Source organism: Heterocephalus glaber, unplaced genomic scaffold, assembly GCF_053883595.1.
Source record: "Heterocephalus glaber isolate CG9 unplaced genomic scaffold, H.glaber_assembly_v1.0 deba00000901, whole genome shotgun sequence".
In the NCBI taxonomy this organism is placed as follows: Eukaryota; Metazoa; Chordata; class Mammalia; order Rodentia; family Bathyergidae; genus Heterocephalus; species Heterocephalus glaber.
Genome location: NW_028258171.1, coordinates 517,120 through 537,614, shown reverse-complemented (window position 1 = coordinate 537,614; position 20,495 = coordinate 517,120). Strand labels below are relative to the sequence as shown.

The 20,495-nt window shown below is 36.5% G+C and overlaps 1 protein-coding gene across 3 annotated transcripts in view; it reads right to left on the bottom strand.

The window, feature by feature from the left end:
• LOC147828803 (tetratricopeptide repeat protein 6-like) overlaps positions 1-20,495 on the bottom strand; it is a 46,934-nt gene that overhangs the window by 4,308 nt on the left and 22,131 nt on the right. Inside the window, exons 1-4 of one of the 3 annotated variants that reach the window (XM_087208017.1) lie at positions 19,603-20,386; positions 17,207-17,359; positions 6,831-7,001; positions 626-851 (exon numbers count right to left, since the gene is read on the bottom strand). In XM_087208017.1, the coding sequence (XP_087064143.1) occupies positions 626-851; positions 6,831-7,001; positions 17,207-17,359; positions 19,603-19,713 (661 nt within the window). In that variant the 5' untranslated portion in view covers positions 19,714-20,386. Of the gene's footprint in view, positions 1-625; positions 852-6,830; positions 7,002-17,206; positions 17,360-19,602; positions 20,387-20,495 lie in introns of those variants that run through there. The other 2 variants (XM_087208019.1, XM_087208018.1) reach the window with 2 other exon arrangements.

Genomic DNA, 20,495 nt, shown 5'->3' with positions numbered 1-20,495 from the left:
AGGCCATTCTCTTAAGTGAAATAAATAGAACACATGTGTGTAAATATCACATTGTCTTTCTGGTGTGAGAAACTGAAAGGGTAAATAGGAACCAAATGTATAATAGAAAATAGGAAATAGGAAAAGGTAAGGAAAGGTAAACTGGGAGATGGGAGGGTGAAAAGAAGGAGGGGAAATGAAAAACACAAGAAAAGAAGGAAAAATGGAAACAAAGCTTTTGTAAAAAAGGAGGGGAGGGGAGATTGAAGGGAGGAGAGGTGACTAGGAGAAAAAGGGGAATCAAGATATATCATGTACAGGTAGAAATTCCCTTTGATGACTGTGATCATTTTTTAAATTGTACCAATAAAATTAATTTTAAAACAATAATGCAATGGCTTTCTTTGAAAGGTTGGCATTGCTTATATATAGTTTCCTAATAATTCTCTATATCTGCTTACCAAAGCTTTAGGTTAAGATATTACATAAAGGACTCTATTTTGATTACATTTCAGATATGCTATCTAAACACCTTGATTTTGTATAAATTTACTAAGACAAATACACCTGATGATCTTCTTTTATAGTCTAAAAACAAACATATCAACCACTTTAATCTCATCAAAATAATTTCTAAAAAATATACCTCTACTAAGGTCTTCCTCAGCAAGGTCATATTGCTTTAAGCAGCAGTATAAATGTGCTCTGTTAAAATATACTGCAGCCCAAAAGGGACAGCGTTCAATTACATATGCAAAATCTTCTTTTGCTTCTTCATATTTATTTAATATTGTATTTGTAATAGCTCGATTCATGAGAACATATTCATTTTCTGGATCAAATTTTAAAGACTTTGAGTAGTAGTCGCTGGCCTATAAAACATAAGAATAATATTTTCAATGTATTTTAATTAGAAGCTATCCAAAAATTCAAAGTACATTCATTCTTCACTTAAAATTAAGGCCAGTGGCCTACCAAGGGAGCAGTGGAAGCATTATGAATGTTAGCTTTCTGTCATTGTGACAAAATACCTGACATAATCAACTAAAACAGAGAAATGATTTATTCTGGCTCACAATTTCAGAAGTTTTAGCTGATGGTAAAGTGGCCCTGTTGTTTTGGACCTGTGGTGGCACAAGTCACCAGGGTGGGAGTAATGCCAAGAGAGGCTGCTCACTTCATGGCAGTCAGGAAGCAAAGAGAGACAGGAAGTGGGTGCAGCCTCAGTACCCTCTTCAAGGCTGCACCCCAGGGACCTAAGTTCCATCTACTGGGCCACTTCCTCAAGATTCCACTATCTCTAGTAGCACCACAGGCTGGCGAACAACCTTTAACTTATCAGTCTTTGGGAGACTTAAGGACATAACACCACATGTCCACCATTCTAGACAATGTCAATGATAAAATACTTCTCCTTGCTGGACTTAGATGCTCCCACTGCCTGCCACTCAAAGCTCATATCACTGTGTGGAATGACAACAACAAAAGGGTAAAAAGTACATTAGAAAAGAATACCAGGGCTGGGGATTTAGCTCAGTGGTGCCATCACCTGCTTCGCAAGCACAAGGTCCAGAGTTCGATCCCCAGTACCAAAAAAAAAGAAAAGAAGACAAAATAAGAAGACAAAATAAAATTTAGGCAAGTAACGCTTATATACAAAAACAGAGGAAGAGCTAACCAGATAAATGAATTAAAAGAACTTCTAAACTATATGAAAAGGGATTAAAAACTCAGCTATACAATGAAACTTGGTGAGGAAGAGAGGGGGAAAACCAGCATATTGAGGAAACCAAAGACTCTAGGATATTTGCAATTGAGCATCTCCCAAAAGGTGTGAAAATAAAAATTAAGTTTGATCAAGAGACAGCAAAACTTTTCTGTGAGCCTTGGAGACTGAACTTGGGAGAGACAAATTCCTCAATCTTTAATTTCCAGGTAAAAATACTGTCTGGAAAGAATGTACCAGCAAGACCAAAGATTGCAATAGTCCCCCATCGTGGGACTTCTGATGATTTGCTGACTGTTTTAAAACTTGTTGTCTACTGATAATTGCAAACCAACAGCCCTCTCACAACCAATCATATGCAGCTTAATGTAGGAACAGACCCAAAGAACTAACCTAGATTTGTCAAAATACCTTGTGTAACTGACAGGGCCAATCAAAAATTGTTCGAAACAAGTTATTTTACCTCATCCCATTGTCCCCCCTTTCACCTTTAAAATCTAGCTCCCCTTCCACTTGATGGAATGTACTTGTTTTCTTACTGAACCGGTTTCTCCTAACTTACAGATCTATTCATGTAACCCCAATAAAAGCTGTCATTGCTTATATTTTTAACCTCATGTATGTTTTCTTGGTTCACAAAGTGCAGCCTGGAGTCACGGTTCAAAAATCAATTGCTACATGCCCATGAAGAGGTAAAGATCAAGGTGCAATATGTATATGTACCAATTCCCCATGATGAATGTATTTAATATGTATTGCAAATATTTTATATATTAATATAATTTTTAAAGCAAGAGTAAAAAATAAGTCATTTCTGTAATACTTTGATATGATGTGATAACTAAGCATGTGACATTTCTAGTAAATTATTTTTATTGCATTTATTGACACTGATCCACAATGATTGGAAACTCTTTAAAAAAACTGATCCCTTTACCACATGGAGCTTAAGATGCTGATCTGACACCTTGCTAGGACTTAAGATGACAATCCCATATCTAATTCCCTGGTGGATGAAAATTGGGCTCCTATTCTAAAGTTTACCTTTAAAGGAAGGTCAATTCTTATAATTTAACTTGCTCATCCAATTACCATTCAGTTTTTTCCCAACCTCCAACAACTTGATTCTTATCTACTTCTTATTCCCTGAGCTGTACTCTAGCTAAGCAGAACACTCTTCAAGCTTAATGGACATTTTCCAGTTGTTTCCTTCCAAGGCGTTTCGTGGCATGGATACTGTCATCTTTCCTTCCCTCCTAAAATTTGGTTTTCTCCTACCTCACTGATCATTTCCTCATGGTCTTCTTTACTGAACTACTACTCTCTTTGCTTTTCAAATATCTGTCCTTAATTCACTTCCATCATGGGTGATATAAATGCTGATCACATGGTGGCTGCATCTGAGACCAAGGAGACAGACTGTTGGGTTCAAATCCTACCTTTACCTTAGGTGTGTCACTAAAGCTCTATGTATATCAATTTCCTCATCTATAAAACAAAGGTAGCAAACTACCTGTCCAGTGCTGATGTAAGGATGAAGTGAGTTAGAGTAGTGTGAGAATGGTATGTAGAATGTAGTAGGACTCAAAACATTACTATTGATGTATCATTTTTCTTTCAAGTCTTTACATGGAAAGGTAACATAGCCTTCAAACATACTCCATAAAAGTTGCTTCCTCTGACTTTTCAGGGTCAATTAGATCAAAATCACATAACCCCTCATTCCTGAATAACAGCAATTCTATACAACATGTAAGTGCTAGGATGGGGACAGACTGACATCCTTTTGTGAAGAGTTTAAAGAGAATTTATTCCTAAAGGAAAAGCAGCACAGAGTCATCAGAAAGGATGCAAAGGAATGACTCCAAGTATTGCTTTCTTCATAAAGTAATTTAGCCTTCATTTTAATTCACCAATAAATTACCAACAGATGTTATGCAATTCTACATCGCAAAAGCATGACTTTAATTACGTAGGAGCAAATCCCTACCTTGGCTATAAGAAGATAAATACAACACCACTCAATAAAACACCAGTAGTGTACCTGCTTTGAACAATGTAAGTTTACATTGTATCTTCAAAAGTGCATTATTTACAAAATTAAAAATTCTATAAATTTAATGAGGTTACTTGAAATATAAGAGTATCAACCAATTAGAGGTTAAAGCATTTAGAGGCCTGGATTTTTTAAAAAACTCTGGTCTGATGGCCTCATAACCATAATAAATTAATTAATTAAAAACAGATCTAATTATTTTAAAGTCATTTGTAGTTCATAGTTCATGCAAGTTGCCCATCCAAATGTGGTTTTAAATAATTAAGTTACTAAAGAAAACAGCAATCAGATCACACACATGTTTTAACTGTCCAAAGATCAGAATAGCTGTTCTCAAGGCCTACCTGTCTCTCAAGGGAGAGTGGACTGTGAAGCCCAAGCATTCAGTATTTCAGACAAAAAATGGAACACATTTTAGGTGAAATATTTGTCCAGCTAATGTGTCAGCAGTAAGAGGAAAATAGATCCATATCATAAAATATTTAAAAGTTAAAACTACATTTTAGATCTACACAAAAAATTTTGTGCATGATGTTCACACAATTATTAAAGATAAACATGTTTAAAAAGTAAAGATCCTCCTCTTATGCAGCTCTTAAACATCTATGAAAACAGAAAATTGCCTTGGGCATTCTATTTGTCTGAATTTCAATAACTAACTTAATAGTGCAAAAAAAAAAAAAAAAACAGGGATAGGACCCAGCCAGAGAATGATCTGTGATTAATGAAGTTTAAGGTAATTGACCTTGGCTTATCTGACTAGGAAACATTAGCTTCCCAGCTGTCCAGTGAGATTTGAGCAACAACAATGTCATTTGTGCCTTATAGAATTACACCTTCAATAACTCTGGCCCAGCATCTAATTCACTATGGTGGTCAGCCAGGCTTTTCACAGGGGTCAAGAAGCTGCTACAGGACATGACCTAAAACACAAAAGAATAAGGGGTAACTCTAAGGCAATTGTAGCAGAAATAGAAAAGAGGGAACATATTTGAAAAAAAGAAGACAAAAAACCGACAGGATTAAATGAGTAAGTAGAAGAAGAAAGAGAGAAATAGAAAGTTAGATTGACTCTAATATTTTTGCTCAGATAGCTTTGTGGAAGATGACATCTTGAGTTGAGAATTTATACAATGAAAACTGGACTACAGGTAGAGGATATACAGATCAGTTTTGAACTTAATGTACTTGTAAAATAATCTTATCAACTGGAAATACACATGAGTTAGGAGCTCTGAAAAAAGGTAGAGGCCGACAAGTAGTATAAATTACAGGAATAAATGGATCTTCCCCCCACCCATGCTGCTGAAGATTGAACCCAGGTCCTTGACACACATGCTATGCAAGCACTCTACCACTAATTACATCCCCAATGCTAAAATGGATTTTCTGAGTAAAGAAAGGAAAGAGAGAACAGTATATGATCCTTGCCTCGAAAAGCCTACAATCTTAACAAGACTGGAGAGTTACGAGATCAATACACAAAAACAATTTTGGAGTGAAACCAAGCAGGAGCCAGCCCTGGGGTGCTAGCAACATTTAGAAGTGAAGCAGACAGGAGATGTCAGAAAAGCAGACTGAAAAGGGAGGATCTAGCTAAGGTCACTAGAGGAAAACAGGATAGAATAGCATCATATGGAGAATAAAGTGCTTTCAAAGAGAAAAGTGCCTGTGTCCATTACTGCTGAACAGTCAAGTGAGAGGAGGATGGAGGAGACCGCTGATAACTTTGGCAAGAGCACTGGAGAAGCAGTAGAAACATAGGCTTCAATCAAAGAGTTGTGGAGTCCTTGGGGCATGAATCAGAAATGGAAGAGAGCTACTGTAGACAACTGGCTTAAGAAAAGGCCTCTATGAAGAACGGTAGTGAGGTAGAGGATGCAGGCAGAGTAGGCTATGAGGGTGAGATTTCTTTTCTTTTCTTTTTTAAGATAAGGGCTATTAATTTATGTACCTATGTTAATGAGAAAAAGGGCATTATAAGGTAATTTTATTGTTTATAGTACAGAAGCAAAAGAATAAGGAATTAAGAGTATTTTTATAAAAGCAGTCATTAGAGCACAACTATCAGAAAAACTTTAAAAAAAAACTAAAGAAAACAGACCATAGTGTAAAATACTTTTAAAATACAAGTAAAAACATATAAAAAAATAAAAACTTCCACCCCATCAAATACCCAATTAATTTATTCTCAAGTCAAAGAAAAAATACAAATTTTAGGAAAAAATAACATTACAGAATATGTTTAACACTACTGAACTGGTCATTTAAAGATGGTTAAGATGTAAAATTTTATACTGTATGATTTTTACTCAAGTTAAAAAATAAATACAGACAAAAATATATGGGATACTGCAGGAAAAGTACTTAGAAAAATATATAACATTAATAAATTATCCTAATACAAATAGAAGGATAAACAAAAAAAATAAATTAAGCTACCAACTCAGAAAGATAGATGATGAGCAAGAAAAATGGAAGGGAAGCAGAATGAGACTGACAACAGATAAAAAGAAAACTCTAAAAGGTAATAAGAGTTTAAGTCATGTAAATGCATTGCAATTCAAATAAAATAAATTCAAAACAAAATATAGCCTAATACCCCAATATTTTTATTGCAGACATTATCTACTGAGACTGGAAGAGATTAAAGGGTCACATAAAATCAGAACTGATAGCCAAGCCTCCCTACTCGCAGTCAAGTGCTTAGTGACTGAAATTTAGTAAAGGTATAAATTGAGATGAGATGGACAATCCCATCATAAAGAGGATTTGGAAGTCTAAGTGGGTGAAAAAGCTGCCTGCTGGTGACAATGAATATAGCAAGGATAGTGCTGGCACTCAGGGAAGGCTAAAAGAATGTTTATTGGACAAAAGTTTAGTGATTGATGATAATAAAGAGAATAGACCCGTACTGGTATAACCATTTAATGTCATATCATAAACAGAATTTTTTAGAAAGAGGAACTAATGATTTATTAGGATGAGGTATAAGGATTGCATTGAAACTACATTTAACAAAGAGGCATTTAATGTCAAAAAGAAAATGTTAAGGAAAACTCACATTACCTGAGAAAACTGCCTGTGGTGAAAGTAGATATTTCCGGCATTAAAGTAAGCCAGCGAGTACTTGGGGTCTAGAGCAATCGCTGCTTGATAGTCTTTCATTACACTCTGTTGTTGACCCATGAACTCATGAATCACACCACGATTTGTTAAGAACTCTGCTGTAGTATTGATCTGCAATATAATAGTGTAAGTCTTTAGTATCTGGAAATAGTATTTATCTCCGATTTCATGTCTGCAGAAATGGACATTATGAAATCTACTTGTGGGAATGAGTAACTTTATAGTGCAGATAAAACCCCATTAGAGCAAATATTGTGAGAAAGGACTTGTTATGAAATTGGTTTGATGTCAACACTGTGTTGATTTGGTTCCAATAAAAACAAATAATCTTAATGCTTTACTCAGCTCCTTTCTAAGGCATAGACACAGGAGGAAAGTTTATCTGTTTACCTATGTCAAGCCAGAAAAGAAGTTAAATTGAATAGTTGTCATGCTTATTTTTCCTATGCAGTAGCAATTGTCCTTCAGTTCATTTCCTTTTTCTCACTTCAAACATTACAACATCTACTCAGATTTAGAGAAAGAAAATTCAAAAGCTAGAAAAATTTCAAAACATAAGCTTATTCAGAGATCCACTTTAGGAAGAATCTGGAGATTTCAGTTGTTCTTTCTTTAGTCCCTTAAAACCTAGAAATTTGTTTTGTATTTTCCATTTCTTTGTATTACAAAATAAAGCAGATGGCCTGTGAAACTCACAGGCTGAATTTCCTGAATTAATGCTTATGAGGAATTTGGTTTTTAATTTTAAATTCATTTAGATTATAAAATTGCCAAGATAGAGTCATGCTGAAAACACGGAATCAGCCCGCTGCAGAGAGGCAGGTCTGTGGAAACGGTCCCGAGGTCACCAGTCACACTGAAAACACTGAATCATCAGAAGGAAGCTCCCCCACTGCCATCCCAAGCTCCTAGGGCAGAGAAGGTGAGGCATGCAGGTGCCAGAAGCACACCCCCCCCTTCGTGGAAATGAGAAGACATGTAAATAAGCCTCAAAAACAGACTTCTGGATCACCTACAGCAACCCCAAAGGGAAACAAGATGGAACAATCTGATACTCAACCACCTGGACTCTCTGAACTGGCAACAAAAGAGGATCTGGGAAAAATGAAATCAGAAATAATTACTCAGATAACAGCAAAGATTTTGCTCATGGTGCAAGATATGATTAATAAATCTAGAGAGGACACAGATAAAAAAAATAGAGGAGCTGAAGAACATGATGGAATCCCAACATAGGAAACAAATGGAATCCATAAAACAGATGCAAACAGATTTCCAGGAGATTAAAAACTCCATCGAAAGTCTGTGCAGCACAATGAACCAATGTGAGGACAGAATTTCAGATATAGAAGAAAAGATTGCAATTAGTGACCAGGAAAAGAAAAATTGCTTTAAAATTGTAAAGGAACACGAGCAATCAATCCAGCAGCTGCTAGACGATGCAAAGAAGAATAACATAAGACTGACTGGAGGCAATGAAGAAAGAGAAGACAGTGCAGATTACATAAAAAAACTGTTCACACAGCCCACTGCAGACAGGCAGGTCTGCGCACACTCTATGGAGGTCGCGAGTCTCGCTGAACACACTGAATCAGCCTGCTGCAGACAGGCAGCCACCTGGTTCCACACTACAAAGACACAGAGGACATGGCACCAACAGACCATGGTACTGAGTCCCATCGCTCCCAGCCCAGAGGTAGGGGAGTCTGAGCCACAATCCCACTGCTCCTGGCCCAGAGGAAAGGGCTTCTCGGTCACCATCCCTCCCGCTGCTCCCAGCCCAGAGGAAAGGGCTTTTGGGCCACCTTCTGTCCCACTGCTCCTGGTCCAGAGGAAGGGGCTTCCAGGCCACCATCCCTCCCACTGCTCCCGGCGCAGAGGTAGGGATTTCGGAGCCGCCATCCCACTGCTCCTGGTCCAGAGGAAGGGGCTTCCAGGCCAACATCCTTCCCGCTGCTAACAGCCCACAGGAAAGGGCTTTTGGGCCACCATTCCTGCCTCTGCTCCCAGCCCCTGTCCCACCTCTCCCAGCTCAGAGGAGGTAATCTGTGCAGGCGCCAACAGCACGCACCACCAGTCCAAATGAGAAAACACTTAAATAAGTGTCAAAACCAGACTTCCACATCACCTACAGCAACCACAAAGGGAAATGAGATGGAACACTCTGATACTCAACCACCTGGACCCACTGAACTGGCAACAAAAGGGGGATCTGGAAAAAATGAAATTAGAAATAATTTCTCAGATAACAGGAGAAATTGTGCCCCTACTACAAGACATGATTAATAAATCTAGAGAGGAGCTCAGGAACATGATGGAATCCCAACATAAGAAACAAATGGAATCCATAAAACAGATGCAAATAGATTTCCAGGACATGAAATACTCCACTGAAAGTCTACACAGCAGAATGAGCCAATGTGAGGACAGAATTTCAGATATAGAAGATAAGATTGAAATTAGTGACCAGGAAAAGAAAAATTGCTTCAAAATTATAAGGGAACATGAGAAATCAGTCCAGCAGCTGCTAGATGGTGCAAAAAAGAATAACATAAGAGTGATTGGGCTCAATGAAGAAACAGGAGAGAGTGCAGATGACATAAAAAATCTCTTCACAGAAATAATGGCAGAAAACTTCCCAAGCAGGGGAAAAGAGCTTGACATACAGATAAGTGAGGCATATAGGACTCCAAATAGCCTTGATCAAAAAAAAATCTACACATAGGCATATAATTGTTAAGATTCCAGAAACTCAACAGAAGAACAAAGTTCTCCAAGCAGTCAGAGAAAAGAAACAAATCACATACAAAGGAAAGCCCATCAGAATCACAGCAGACTTCTCAACACAAACCATCAAGGCAAGAAGAGCTTGGAGTGACATATTCCAAGCCCTGAAAGAAAACAGCCTCCAACCCAGATTGATGTACCCTGCAAAACTATCTTTCAAAATTGATGGAGAAATAAGATACTTTCATGACAAAGAGCACCTTAGGAACTTCGTGAATACCAAACCAGCACTCCAAAGAATTTTACACAATATCCTAGGAACAGACATTGAGGATCACAACCCCAGGAAGCAAAGCAGAATGAACCCATCTGGCACAACAAGAAATTAAATGGAAAGGGGGAGAACCCAACAAAAAGAAAAAGTCATGGCAATGACAAATCAATACATTTCAGTTATAACCATCAAGGTAAATGGTCTCAATTCACCAATCAAAAGAAACAGACTGGCAGAATGGGTCAAGAAGCAAAATCCAACAATCTGCTGCATACAAGAAACACACTTAATTCAAAAGGAAACTCATAGATTGAAAGTTAAAGGGTGGAAAACAATACTCCATGCAACAGGAACCCGAAAAAACAGTAGGAGTAGCTATCCTCTTGGCAGATCAAGTAGATTTCAAACCAAAACTGATTAAGAGAGATGAAGAAGGACACTATATCCTTATGAAGGGAAGAATCCAAGAGGAAGAGATGACAATCATAAATATCTATGCACCAAACACTAGTGCACCCAACTATATAAAACAAATACTAACGGGCATGAAAAGTTATATATGCACTAACACAATTGTAGTGGGGGACCTCAACACCCCACTGTCACAAACAGATAGATCAACTAGACAAAAAATAAGTAATGAAATACTAGAACTCAGTCGAACTCTTGAACAAATGAATTTAACAGATGTTTACAGAGTCTTCCATCCCACAAAATCAGAATACACATTCTTCTCAGCTGCACATGGGTCATTCTCCAAAATAGACCACATACTCACACATAGAACATGTTTAAGTAAGTGCAAAGGAACTGAAGTTATCCCCTGTATATTATCAGAACATAGTGCAATGAAAGTGGAGATCTGTAGCAAAAGAAACTTAAAAAATTTCATAAACACATGGAAACTGAACAACACATTTCTGAATAAACAATGGGTCACAGAGAAAATTAAGAAGAAGTCAGACAGTTGCTTCAATTAAATGATAATGACAATACGACATATCGGAATCTATGGGACACAATGAAAGGAGTCTTATGAGGGAAATTCATAGCAGTGAATACGCATATTAGGAGAACAGAACAAGCCCAATTAAATAACCGGATGCTGAACCTCAAGCTCCTAGAAAAAGAAGAGCAGGACAACCCCAGAGCTCATACAAGGGAGGAAATTATAAAGATCAAAGGAGAAATCAATGAAATGGAGACTAAGAGAATGATACAAAAAAATCAATGAAGCCAAAAGTTAGTTCTTCAAAGAATCAACAAAATTGACAAACCCTTAGCCAACATTATCAGAAAAAGGAAAGAAAAGGCCCAAATCCATGCAATTAGGAATGAAAAGGGTGAAATTACAACAGACCCAGCAGAAATCCAAAGGATCATCAACACCTACTTCCAGAACCTATACACCAATAAGATGGACAACACAGAAGAAATGGACAAATTCCTAGATACATATGAATTCCCAAAGTTGAATGAAGAAGACCTAAAAATTCTGAACAACCCAATATCAAACAATGAAATTGAAAATGTAATCAAAAACTTATCAACTAAGAAAAACTCAGGCCCTGATGGCTTCACTGCTGAATTCTACAAGACATTTAGACAGGAACTGCTGCCACTACTGTTTAAACTCTTCAGTGAAATTGAAAGGGAAGCAATACTCCCAAATTCATTCCTGGTAGCAAGCATCACCTTGATCCCCAAAGCAGAGAAAGACCCAACCAAAAAAGAGAACTATAGGCCAATCACACTAATGAACACAGATGCAAAAATCCTTAATAAGATACTGGCAAACAGAATGCAGAAGACCATTAAGAAGATCATACACCCTGACCAAGTGGGATTTATCCCAGGGATGCAGGGATGGTTCAATATACACAAAGCAATCAATGTAATGCACTGTATCAATAGAGCCAAGGACAAAAACTATATGATTATCTCCATAGATGCAGAAAAAGCATTTGACAAAATCCAACATGCATTTATGATAAAAACCCTACAAAAAATTGGAATAGATAGTCTCTACCTCAAACTGATAGAAGCCATCTATGAAAAACCAACAGCCAATGTCATACTAAATGGTCAAAAACTGAAATCCTTCACACTAAAATCAGGAACAAGACAAGGATGTCCACTATCACCACTCTTGTTCAATATAGTTCTGGAAACATTAGGCATGGGAATTAGACAAGAGAAAGAAATAAAAGGAATAAAGATAGGAAATGAAGAAGTCAAATTGTCATTATTTGCAGATGACATGATACTCTATATAGAAGACCCCAAGAACTCCACCAAAAGTCTTCTAGACTTAATAACCAAATTCAGCCAAGTAGCTGGTTACAATGTCAAGAAACAAAAATCAATAGCTTTCCTCTACACGAATGACAGACTCACTCAGAGAGAAATAGGGCAAATAATTCCTTTCACAATAGCATCCAAAAAACTGAAATACCTAGGAATCAACCTAACGAAAGAAATCAAAGACCTCTTCTCTGAAAACTATAGCACTCTGGAAAGAGAGATTGGAGCTGATATCAGAAAATGGACAGACATCCCCTGCTCCAGGGTAGGAAGGATTAATATAGTGAAAATGGCCATACTTCCAAAACTGCTATGTAGATTTAATGCAATTGCAATTGAGATCCCAGCAGCATACTTCATGGACCTTGAGAAAACAATTCAAAAATTCATTTGGAACAAGAAGAGACCCAGAAAAGCAAAAGAAATTCTAAGTAACAGAAACATGGCAGAGGGTATCACAATCCCCAACCTGCAACTCTACTACAAAGCTACTGTGATAAAAACAGCATGGTACTGGCAATGAAGCAGACTTGAGGACCAGTGGAACAGATTAGAAGATGCAGAAACAATGCCAGACACACTCAGCCATCTCATCTTCGATAAAAGAGCCAAACACCCTCACTGGAGGAAACATAGCCTCTTTAATAAATGGTGCTGGAAAAATTGGGCTTCAACTTGCCAGAGATTAAAACTAGACCTATATCTCTCACCATGCACTAAACTAAAATCAAAATGAATTAAAGATCTAAATATTAAAATAGAAACTCTGAACCAGTTGGAACAGAGGTTAGGTAGAACTCTTGAAGACATCGGTAGGAAAAATTGTATGAACAAAACCTCAGTTGCCCATAAACTAGCACAAACAATCAACAAGTGGGATCTCTTCTTATTAAAAGGCTTCTGCACAGCAAAAGGAACCACCAGCAAAGGTCTACTCTCTCGAATCTATAAAGAACTTCAAAAGATCAGACCTCCCAAATTTAAAGACCCAATCCAAAAATGGGCATCTGAAATGAACAGACATTTCTCAGACAAAGAAGTAGAAATAGCAAATAAATGCATGAAAAAATGTTCAACATCACTGGTCATTCGAGAGATGCAAATGAAAACAACACTGAGATTCCACCTCACTCCAGAAAGAATGGCTGCTATCATGAAATCCACCAATAACAAATGCTGGTGGGGCTGTGGGGAAAGAGGAACCCTGCTCCACTGCTGGTGGGAGTGTAGACTGGTGCAACCACTGTGGAAATCAGTATGGAGATTCCTCAAAGAACTAGGACTGGAAGTCCCATTTGACCCAGCTATTCCACTGCCAGGGATCTTCCCCAAAGAATTAAAAGAATCATACCACAGTGATATATGTGCACCCATGTTCATAGCAGCACAGTTTGTAATAGCTAAAACTTAGGAACAGCTCAAATGCCCATCAACTGGAGACTGGATAAAGAAAATGTGGTTTCTTTATAAAATGGAGTACAACTCAGCCATAAAAAATGAGAAATAAGAGACATTTATAGCTAAGTGGATGCACGTTGCGGCAATACTCTTAAGTGAAACAAATAGGTCACACATGTATAAACACCGAATAGTTTCTCTGGTGTGAGAAAGTGAAAGTGTAAATAAGGACTAAAATGTATAATAGGCAATGTGAAATAGGAAGAAAAGGGGCAAATGGGAAGGAAGTGGGAGGGCTAGGGGAAAGGATAGAAGGGAATGGGATTAATATGAGAAAATGGAAAAATAGGAACAAAATCTTTGTAAATAGGGAAGAATGGAGGGGTTGAAGGGAGGGCTAGGCAAGGATGAAAAATAAGAACCAAGAGAGATTATGTAAAGGTTCAAATTTCCAATGATGAATGTTATTATATTATATACCTAAAATGTACCAGTGATTAGAATGAATAATCAATAATACAAAATAGGAAGAAAAGGTCCAAAGGGGTAGGGGTAGTGGGAGGGGCAGGGGAAAGGAAAGAAGGGAAAGGAAAAATGCTGAGAAATGGAGAAAATGGAAATAAAGTCCTTGTAAATAGGGAAGGGTGGAGGGGGTGAAGGGAGGGCTAGGAATGGGGAAAAAATAAGAACCAAGATGCATTATGTAAAGGTACAATTCCCAGTGAGAAATGTAATTGTGTTGTATACCTAAAATGTACCAATAAAAGAATTTAACAACAACAAAAAAACTATTCACAGAAGTGTTGGCAGAAAACTTCCCAAGGAGGGGAAAAAAACTTGACATACAGATAAGTGAGGCACATAGGACTCCAAATATCCTTGATCAAAAAAAAATCTACACATAGGCATATAATAGTTAGGATTCCAGAAATCCAACAGAAGAACAAAATTCTACAAGCAGTGAGAGAAAAGAAACAAATCACATACAAAGGAAAGCCCATCAGAATCACAGAAGACTTCTCAATGCAAACTCTCAAGGCAAGAAGAGCTTGGAATGATGTATTTCAAGCCCTAAAGGAAAACAGCCTCCAACCCAGATTGATGTACCCTGCAAAACTATCTTTCAAAATTCATGGAGAAATAAGATACTTTCATGATAAAGAGCACCTCAGAAACTTCATGAATATCAAACTGGCACTCCAAAAAATTTTAGACAATACCCTAGGAAAAGACAATGAGGATCACAACCCCAGGAAACCCAGCAGAATGAATCCATTGGGCGTGACAAATTAAACACAAAGGGGGAGAATCCAACAAAAAGAAAAAGTCATGACAAGGCTTTTAAAACTTTGAACTTCATCTCCCTAATGAGTGTATAATTCAATCTTGTTATTGTACTGATTAGTATTTTTCTGATTCTAGAGTTGCACACCTTTCCTTGTGCTATACTGGCTATTTATCATCTTCTTATGTCTACTTTTTAATTGAGTTGTCTATTAACAAGCTCTAAGAATTCTTTATATATTCTGGTCATATGCATTGTAAATATGGTCTGTTTAAGGACTACTTTTCATTTTAATGATGTCATTTAAAGTTCTAAATTTTGATGGAATCTCATTTATCAATTTTTTTCTTCTATACATCATGTCTTTTGTATACCAGGTAGTCCTTGCGTACCTTGAATTCATAAACATTTCCCTTATAATTTCTTCTTAAAGTTTTACACTTTTAGGCTTTCATATTAAGGTTCATAGATCCCTTCAAGTTATTTTCATGCATGGAAATAAAGAGTTGAGGTTAATTTCTTTTTTTGAGGTTAATTTTTTATATACGGATACTAGGTATTCTAGTGCCATTTGCTGAAAACACTATCTCTTCCTTGGCTCTTGAATTGAGTTTATATTCTATAAAATGCTAATGTTAAATCATCTTTCAAAACTCAGTGGACCTTATATATGTGGCTCTATTTCTAGATTCTCTGTTTTATTCAAATGATATATATATATATATATATATATATATATGTCTTTCCTTACACCAACACTGTCTTGATTACTGTAGCTTTAGAAGAAGTCTTAAAATTAGGTACTGAATGTCTTCCAACACTGTTTTGTTTTTGTTTTTGTTTTTTAACTTTTCTAGGTCCTTTGTACTCCTACATAACTTTTAAATTTCAATATCCAATTCTTCATTTATAGAAAGTATACACAGACCTGAATTTTTACATATACCTTGTGTTTTCTAATCCTGTTAAATTCAAATACAAGTTCTAGGGGCTCCTAGAGATTTCTTAGTATTTTCTCTGTAGATGATCATTTCATCTACATATAAAGATTTTACTTCTATCTTGCCATTCCTATCCTAATTGTTTCATTTTATTGCCAGACTATTTTGGTGGGGACTAGGTTTCAAAGTTTAATGGACAGATAAAGAGTAAGCATATCTGCCCTTGTTCCCCACCTTAAGGAGAAAGCATTGTATCTTCTCCATTCATATAAGGTGTTCTTGCTGGAAGTATGGAGTACATGTCTTTAATCTGTTGAGAAGGTTCTGTTCTACTTCTAGTCTCCTGATAGCTTTTACCATGAACAGCTGTAGAATTTAGACCAACACTTTTCCTCCAACTAGTGACAGGATCATACAGCTTTTTCCTTTCCTCTGTTAAAATGATGATTTTGGGGGGTGGATCTTCCAATGCTGAACCAACACTGCCATCCCTATAATAAAACCACTTTCTACATCCTGCCAGATCTGACTTCTAATTGTTTTGTTAAACAAGTTTCTATGTATGTTCATACTTTTTTCTTCTATTATCTTTATCCAGTTTTAGGATTAGCACAATGTTGAGTTCCTAAAATGAGGGGAGAAGTGTTCCTTCTTTTTTCTGCTTTAACTGTTTGATATAATTTATCAGTTAAAATGTATATGAGCCTGCTGGTGTCATATAGGTAGGTTTCCAAGCTAGGAATATACTTTCTTTAATAGGTGCTATTCAAATTTTATATTTCCTCCAGAGTTAGTTTCATTAATTTGTCTTCCAAGGTACTTCTTACAAGTTGTCAAATTTATTTCAAAAAAGATTTTTGTAATATGCTTTCTATATCCTTTTAAATTCTGTAAAATCTGTGGTAATACCTCCTAGATCTTAACATTGTAATTTAAAAAATGTATAATTGATATTGTGTAACAGGAAGAAAAGGTCTAAAGGAGCAGGGGCAGTTGGAGAGGTAGGGGAAAAGAAAAAAGGGAAACTAAAAAATATGAGAAAAGGAAAAAAATGGAAACAAAGTCTTTGCAAATAGGGAAGGGTGGAGAGGGTGAAGGGAGGCCAAGAGAAGGGGGGGAAAAAAAGAACCAAGATACTCATGTAATGGTACAAGATACCAATGATGAATGTAACTATATTTTATACCTAAAATGTACCAATAAACTTAATGGGAAAAAATTGCCAAGATAACAATAATAATTCTTTAGTCTAGGAATCACTCAGTAAAAAAAAGAATTATTTTCTTTAAGGTCATTTTTAAAAGGTAACACTGAACTTCTTACTTGAACCTATTCACTGATTGTGTTAATTTATGCTGATAATAATACAATCTAAGTATATTTTTACCTTTATGGCTGCATTAATATCCTGCATTGCAGCAAAATTAATACCCATCTGAAGACAGACCACAGCTCTTCCTTCATATGCTAGATAGCTATTTGGATCAATTTCCATGGTGATGGTAAAGTGTTTCCAAGCTTTCTGCAATTTTCCTTGGGCCTAAGATAATTTTCCAGTTTTACAAAGTAATAAATAATGAGTAACATGACAGATGTTTATGGTTCTAACTCACTTAAAACCTTTGGTAAGGTCGTAGTTATATTGTGCTACATCTAAGATATTTTAAACAAGAAAGTAGGCTATGGTGTGAGTACATTCAATTGACTGCCTCTGTTTATGATGGCATTTTAATTAACTAAAACATATTTAATTGCAGAGTCTTGGGAGGTGTGGGGTACCAGGGATTGAACTCAGGACCTTGTACTTACAAGGCAGGTGCAGAGCCACTGAGCTAAATCCCGAGCCCTGTAGAGTCATTTTTTTATACCAATTCAATCTTAGGCAACATAAAATGAAAGCTAATATGTGAAACACCAGTGCCTCTGACAATTGTCAAAAATTTTACACTGAATTCCACAGGCACAAGCAGGAATTATATTTATCTGTTTTTCTGCCACAGAATCTCCAGTTATACATAATACATGCAATAGATATATAAAGTAAAATTAATATGTGTTGCATAAATAAGTGAATAATAGTATAAAACATATTTTGATATGGAATTTTAGGATCACTATAAATATTCTATGGAAAATACATGTAAATCTACCAAGCATCTATGTATACCAACCTTAGCACCAACTGGAAAAAAAGAGAAAAAATGTCATCAGGAGAGGGATACCACTGACAGAAGAATGTCAGAGCATCTCCTAGAGAAGATGAGCAGGCAACCATGGAAAGGCAGAGAGTAACTAATTCAGCATGGTCAAGGGTCTGTCCTTTTCATGGGCTCAGAAACCCAACCTGTCAAATCTCAGAGGCTGACTCAGTTTAACCAAGCTTATTCTAGTGACTCTCACACAAAGCTAAGAACACTTGTAACTACTAGGCCACTAAACCCTGCATTTTGACCAGCAGCTCTCACTCTGGGTAAACCATTGGAAATACATTGTCATCACAAGTTCATCTAATAAAAAAGAAAGCAGAGAGACTGAGGTTTGATTATGAGAATATTAAACTGCAAACAGCCTCACAATAGGATTTTATCTGTCATCTATTCCTGACAACAACTGTTCTACCTGCTTCTATGTCTGCAGTGTTAGGCAAATAGTAAAGGAATCTGTAAATTTTTGTTGAGTAAAATGTTACTCACTGGCACAGCAGTTGGATGGCCTTATCTCACCTTTATCAGTGAGTCCTTTTCCCAATTCAAACCTTTATACTAAAGTGCTCTTCAGTCCCTTTTCAGGTTGCTGTATACCCAGTGATATCTTCATGAAATACAAATTTGATGTCACTTCTCTGATTAGTACTATTCTCATGTTTCACTAGACTGCAAGGTCTTTAAACACCAGACCTTATTTAATAATCTACCCTCATTTCAATCCACTCTCTTCTTACCCATAACATTCTACCCATTCAGACCATCTGCTTCTTTCTTACAAACCTTTCCAGTGGGCTCTTCCCTTTGTCCGGAACACAACATCTTAGACCCAGCCTCTACCTTTGACTAATTACTAGTTTTTCACACCTAGATGTAAATGTTAACTTTTAGGAAAAGCCTCTTACTTCTCAAACACAGCTCAATTTCTTGGGAATATAACCTATATTTTCATTGCTGTACTTATTATAATTATTTATATTATTGCTTATCCCTGTTTTGAGAGATCTGTTTTCCACCAGAGTATAGTATCACTATACCATCTTGCCTATGGGACAAATTCTTGTTCCCTTATCTTCCCAGCAAGTTCTAATTTGCTGCCTTTTGGAAGATGACTGAATTCAGAAATCTATATATCATTTTTCTGACCTTTTGTATGGCTGGCATTCACTTTAAAATTTTCATACATTGCTTACTCTGTTTTGTTTTTAAATAATTCAGTAGGATAAAACCCATGGAATTAAGGTATAAACTACTGAAATGTTAGTCAGGTTCTTATTCGTGGAATTCATCAGGCAAATTTTAAAAGTAGTTTATAAGGATAGAGAGGAGGGCAAACTTTAAGGGAACTCATGTTAAAATCCTCATCTGAGTAGCACTCCAGGTCCCCTGGCTTGTCCAGGCAGGCTTCGTGCAACTATGTGGGACTCTTGCTACCCCTGCTACTTTGTATACTAAAAGTAAGGGAAAGGTAAATGTTCCTAACTAAAGAAATAACACATAGCCCCATCACCAGTAAAGGGCCAAATATATTCTCCCTCCTGTCCCAACAAGGCTTTCAATGCTCAAAATGTTATATTACCTGCAAATTATAGCACAGACTAATTCTGGCTTTTGTGCATAATGGATTAAGATGCAACGCTTTCAGAAAGTCCTTTTGTGCTTGCTTGGTGGCTTCATGTCCATATCCCATGTAAGAATTCCCCTGTCCAGTATAAGCATCCAAAAAAAGTGGGTTAATCTTAAGAGCCTGGGTAAAGAAATCAGTAGCTTCTTTGAATTCTTGAATTCTGAGAAAACATTAAAATATTGATGCCTTCTGGTGAGTTTTCTGGTGACATAGTCAGTGTTTTCCTGTATATGACTTCTCCAGAAAGATTTGCAATGACCTTTGTAAAACTTCTTTCAATTTTATTATCTGTCATAGGAAGTGAGTACATAAGTCCATACAACCTAAGAAGTCTGGTGGGTTCTTTGAAGTTTTCCATAAAGGAAGGAACCAGAAGTAAGGGACATTTTCACAGCAGAATGTATTGGGATGAAATTCTTCTTTTCAGGTGATAAAATTCCAGATGGTATTCCTAAATTTTGTTTTAACAACTGTCAGTTACCAGCACAGAAAACATATGCTCTCATTGATAAAATATGCTATTTAAATTACACTCATGTACTGCCTAATGATGTTTCCATTAGCAATGGCCCACATACATTGTAACTAGTCTGCAAATATACTTCTATATCATTAGCACTATGAAGAACTGTCTAACGACGCATCTCAAAGAATTTACCCCATCATTAAGTGGCACATGGCTTATATTAAAAATAAATGTACTTTACATATTTAATATATAATGAAAAGAAGCAAATTTTCATCACACAAGGGTTTTTATTTCAAATCTATAAAGGCAGTCCATTTCATTGCAAACATCAGGAGAGGAACGTAGAGAAAAAAGTATATTTTATTTATTAACTTGT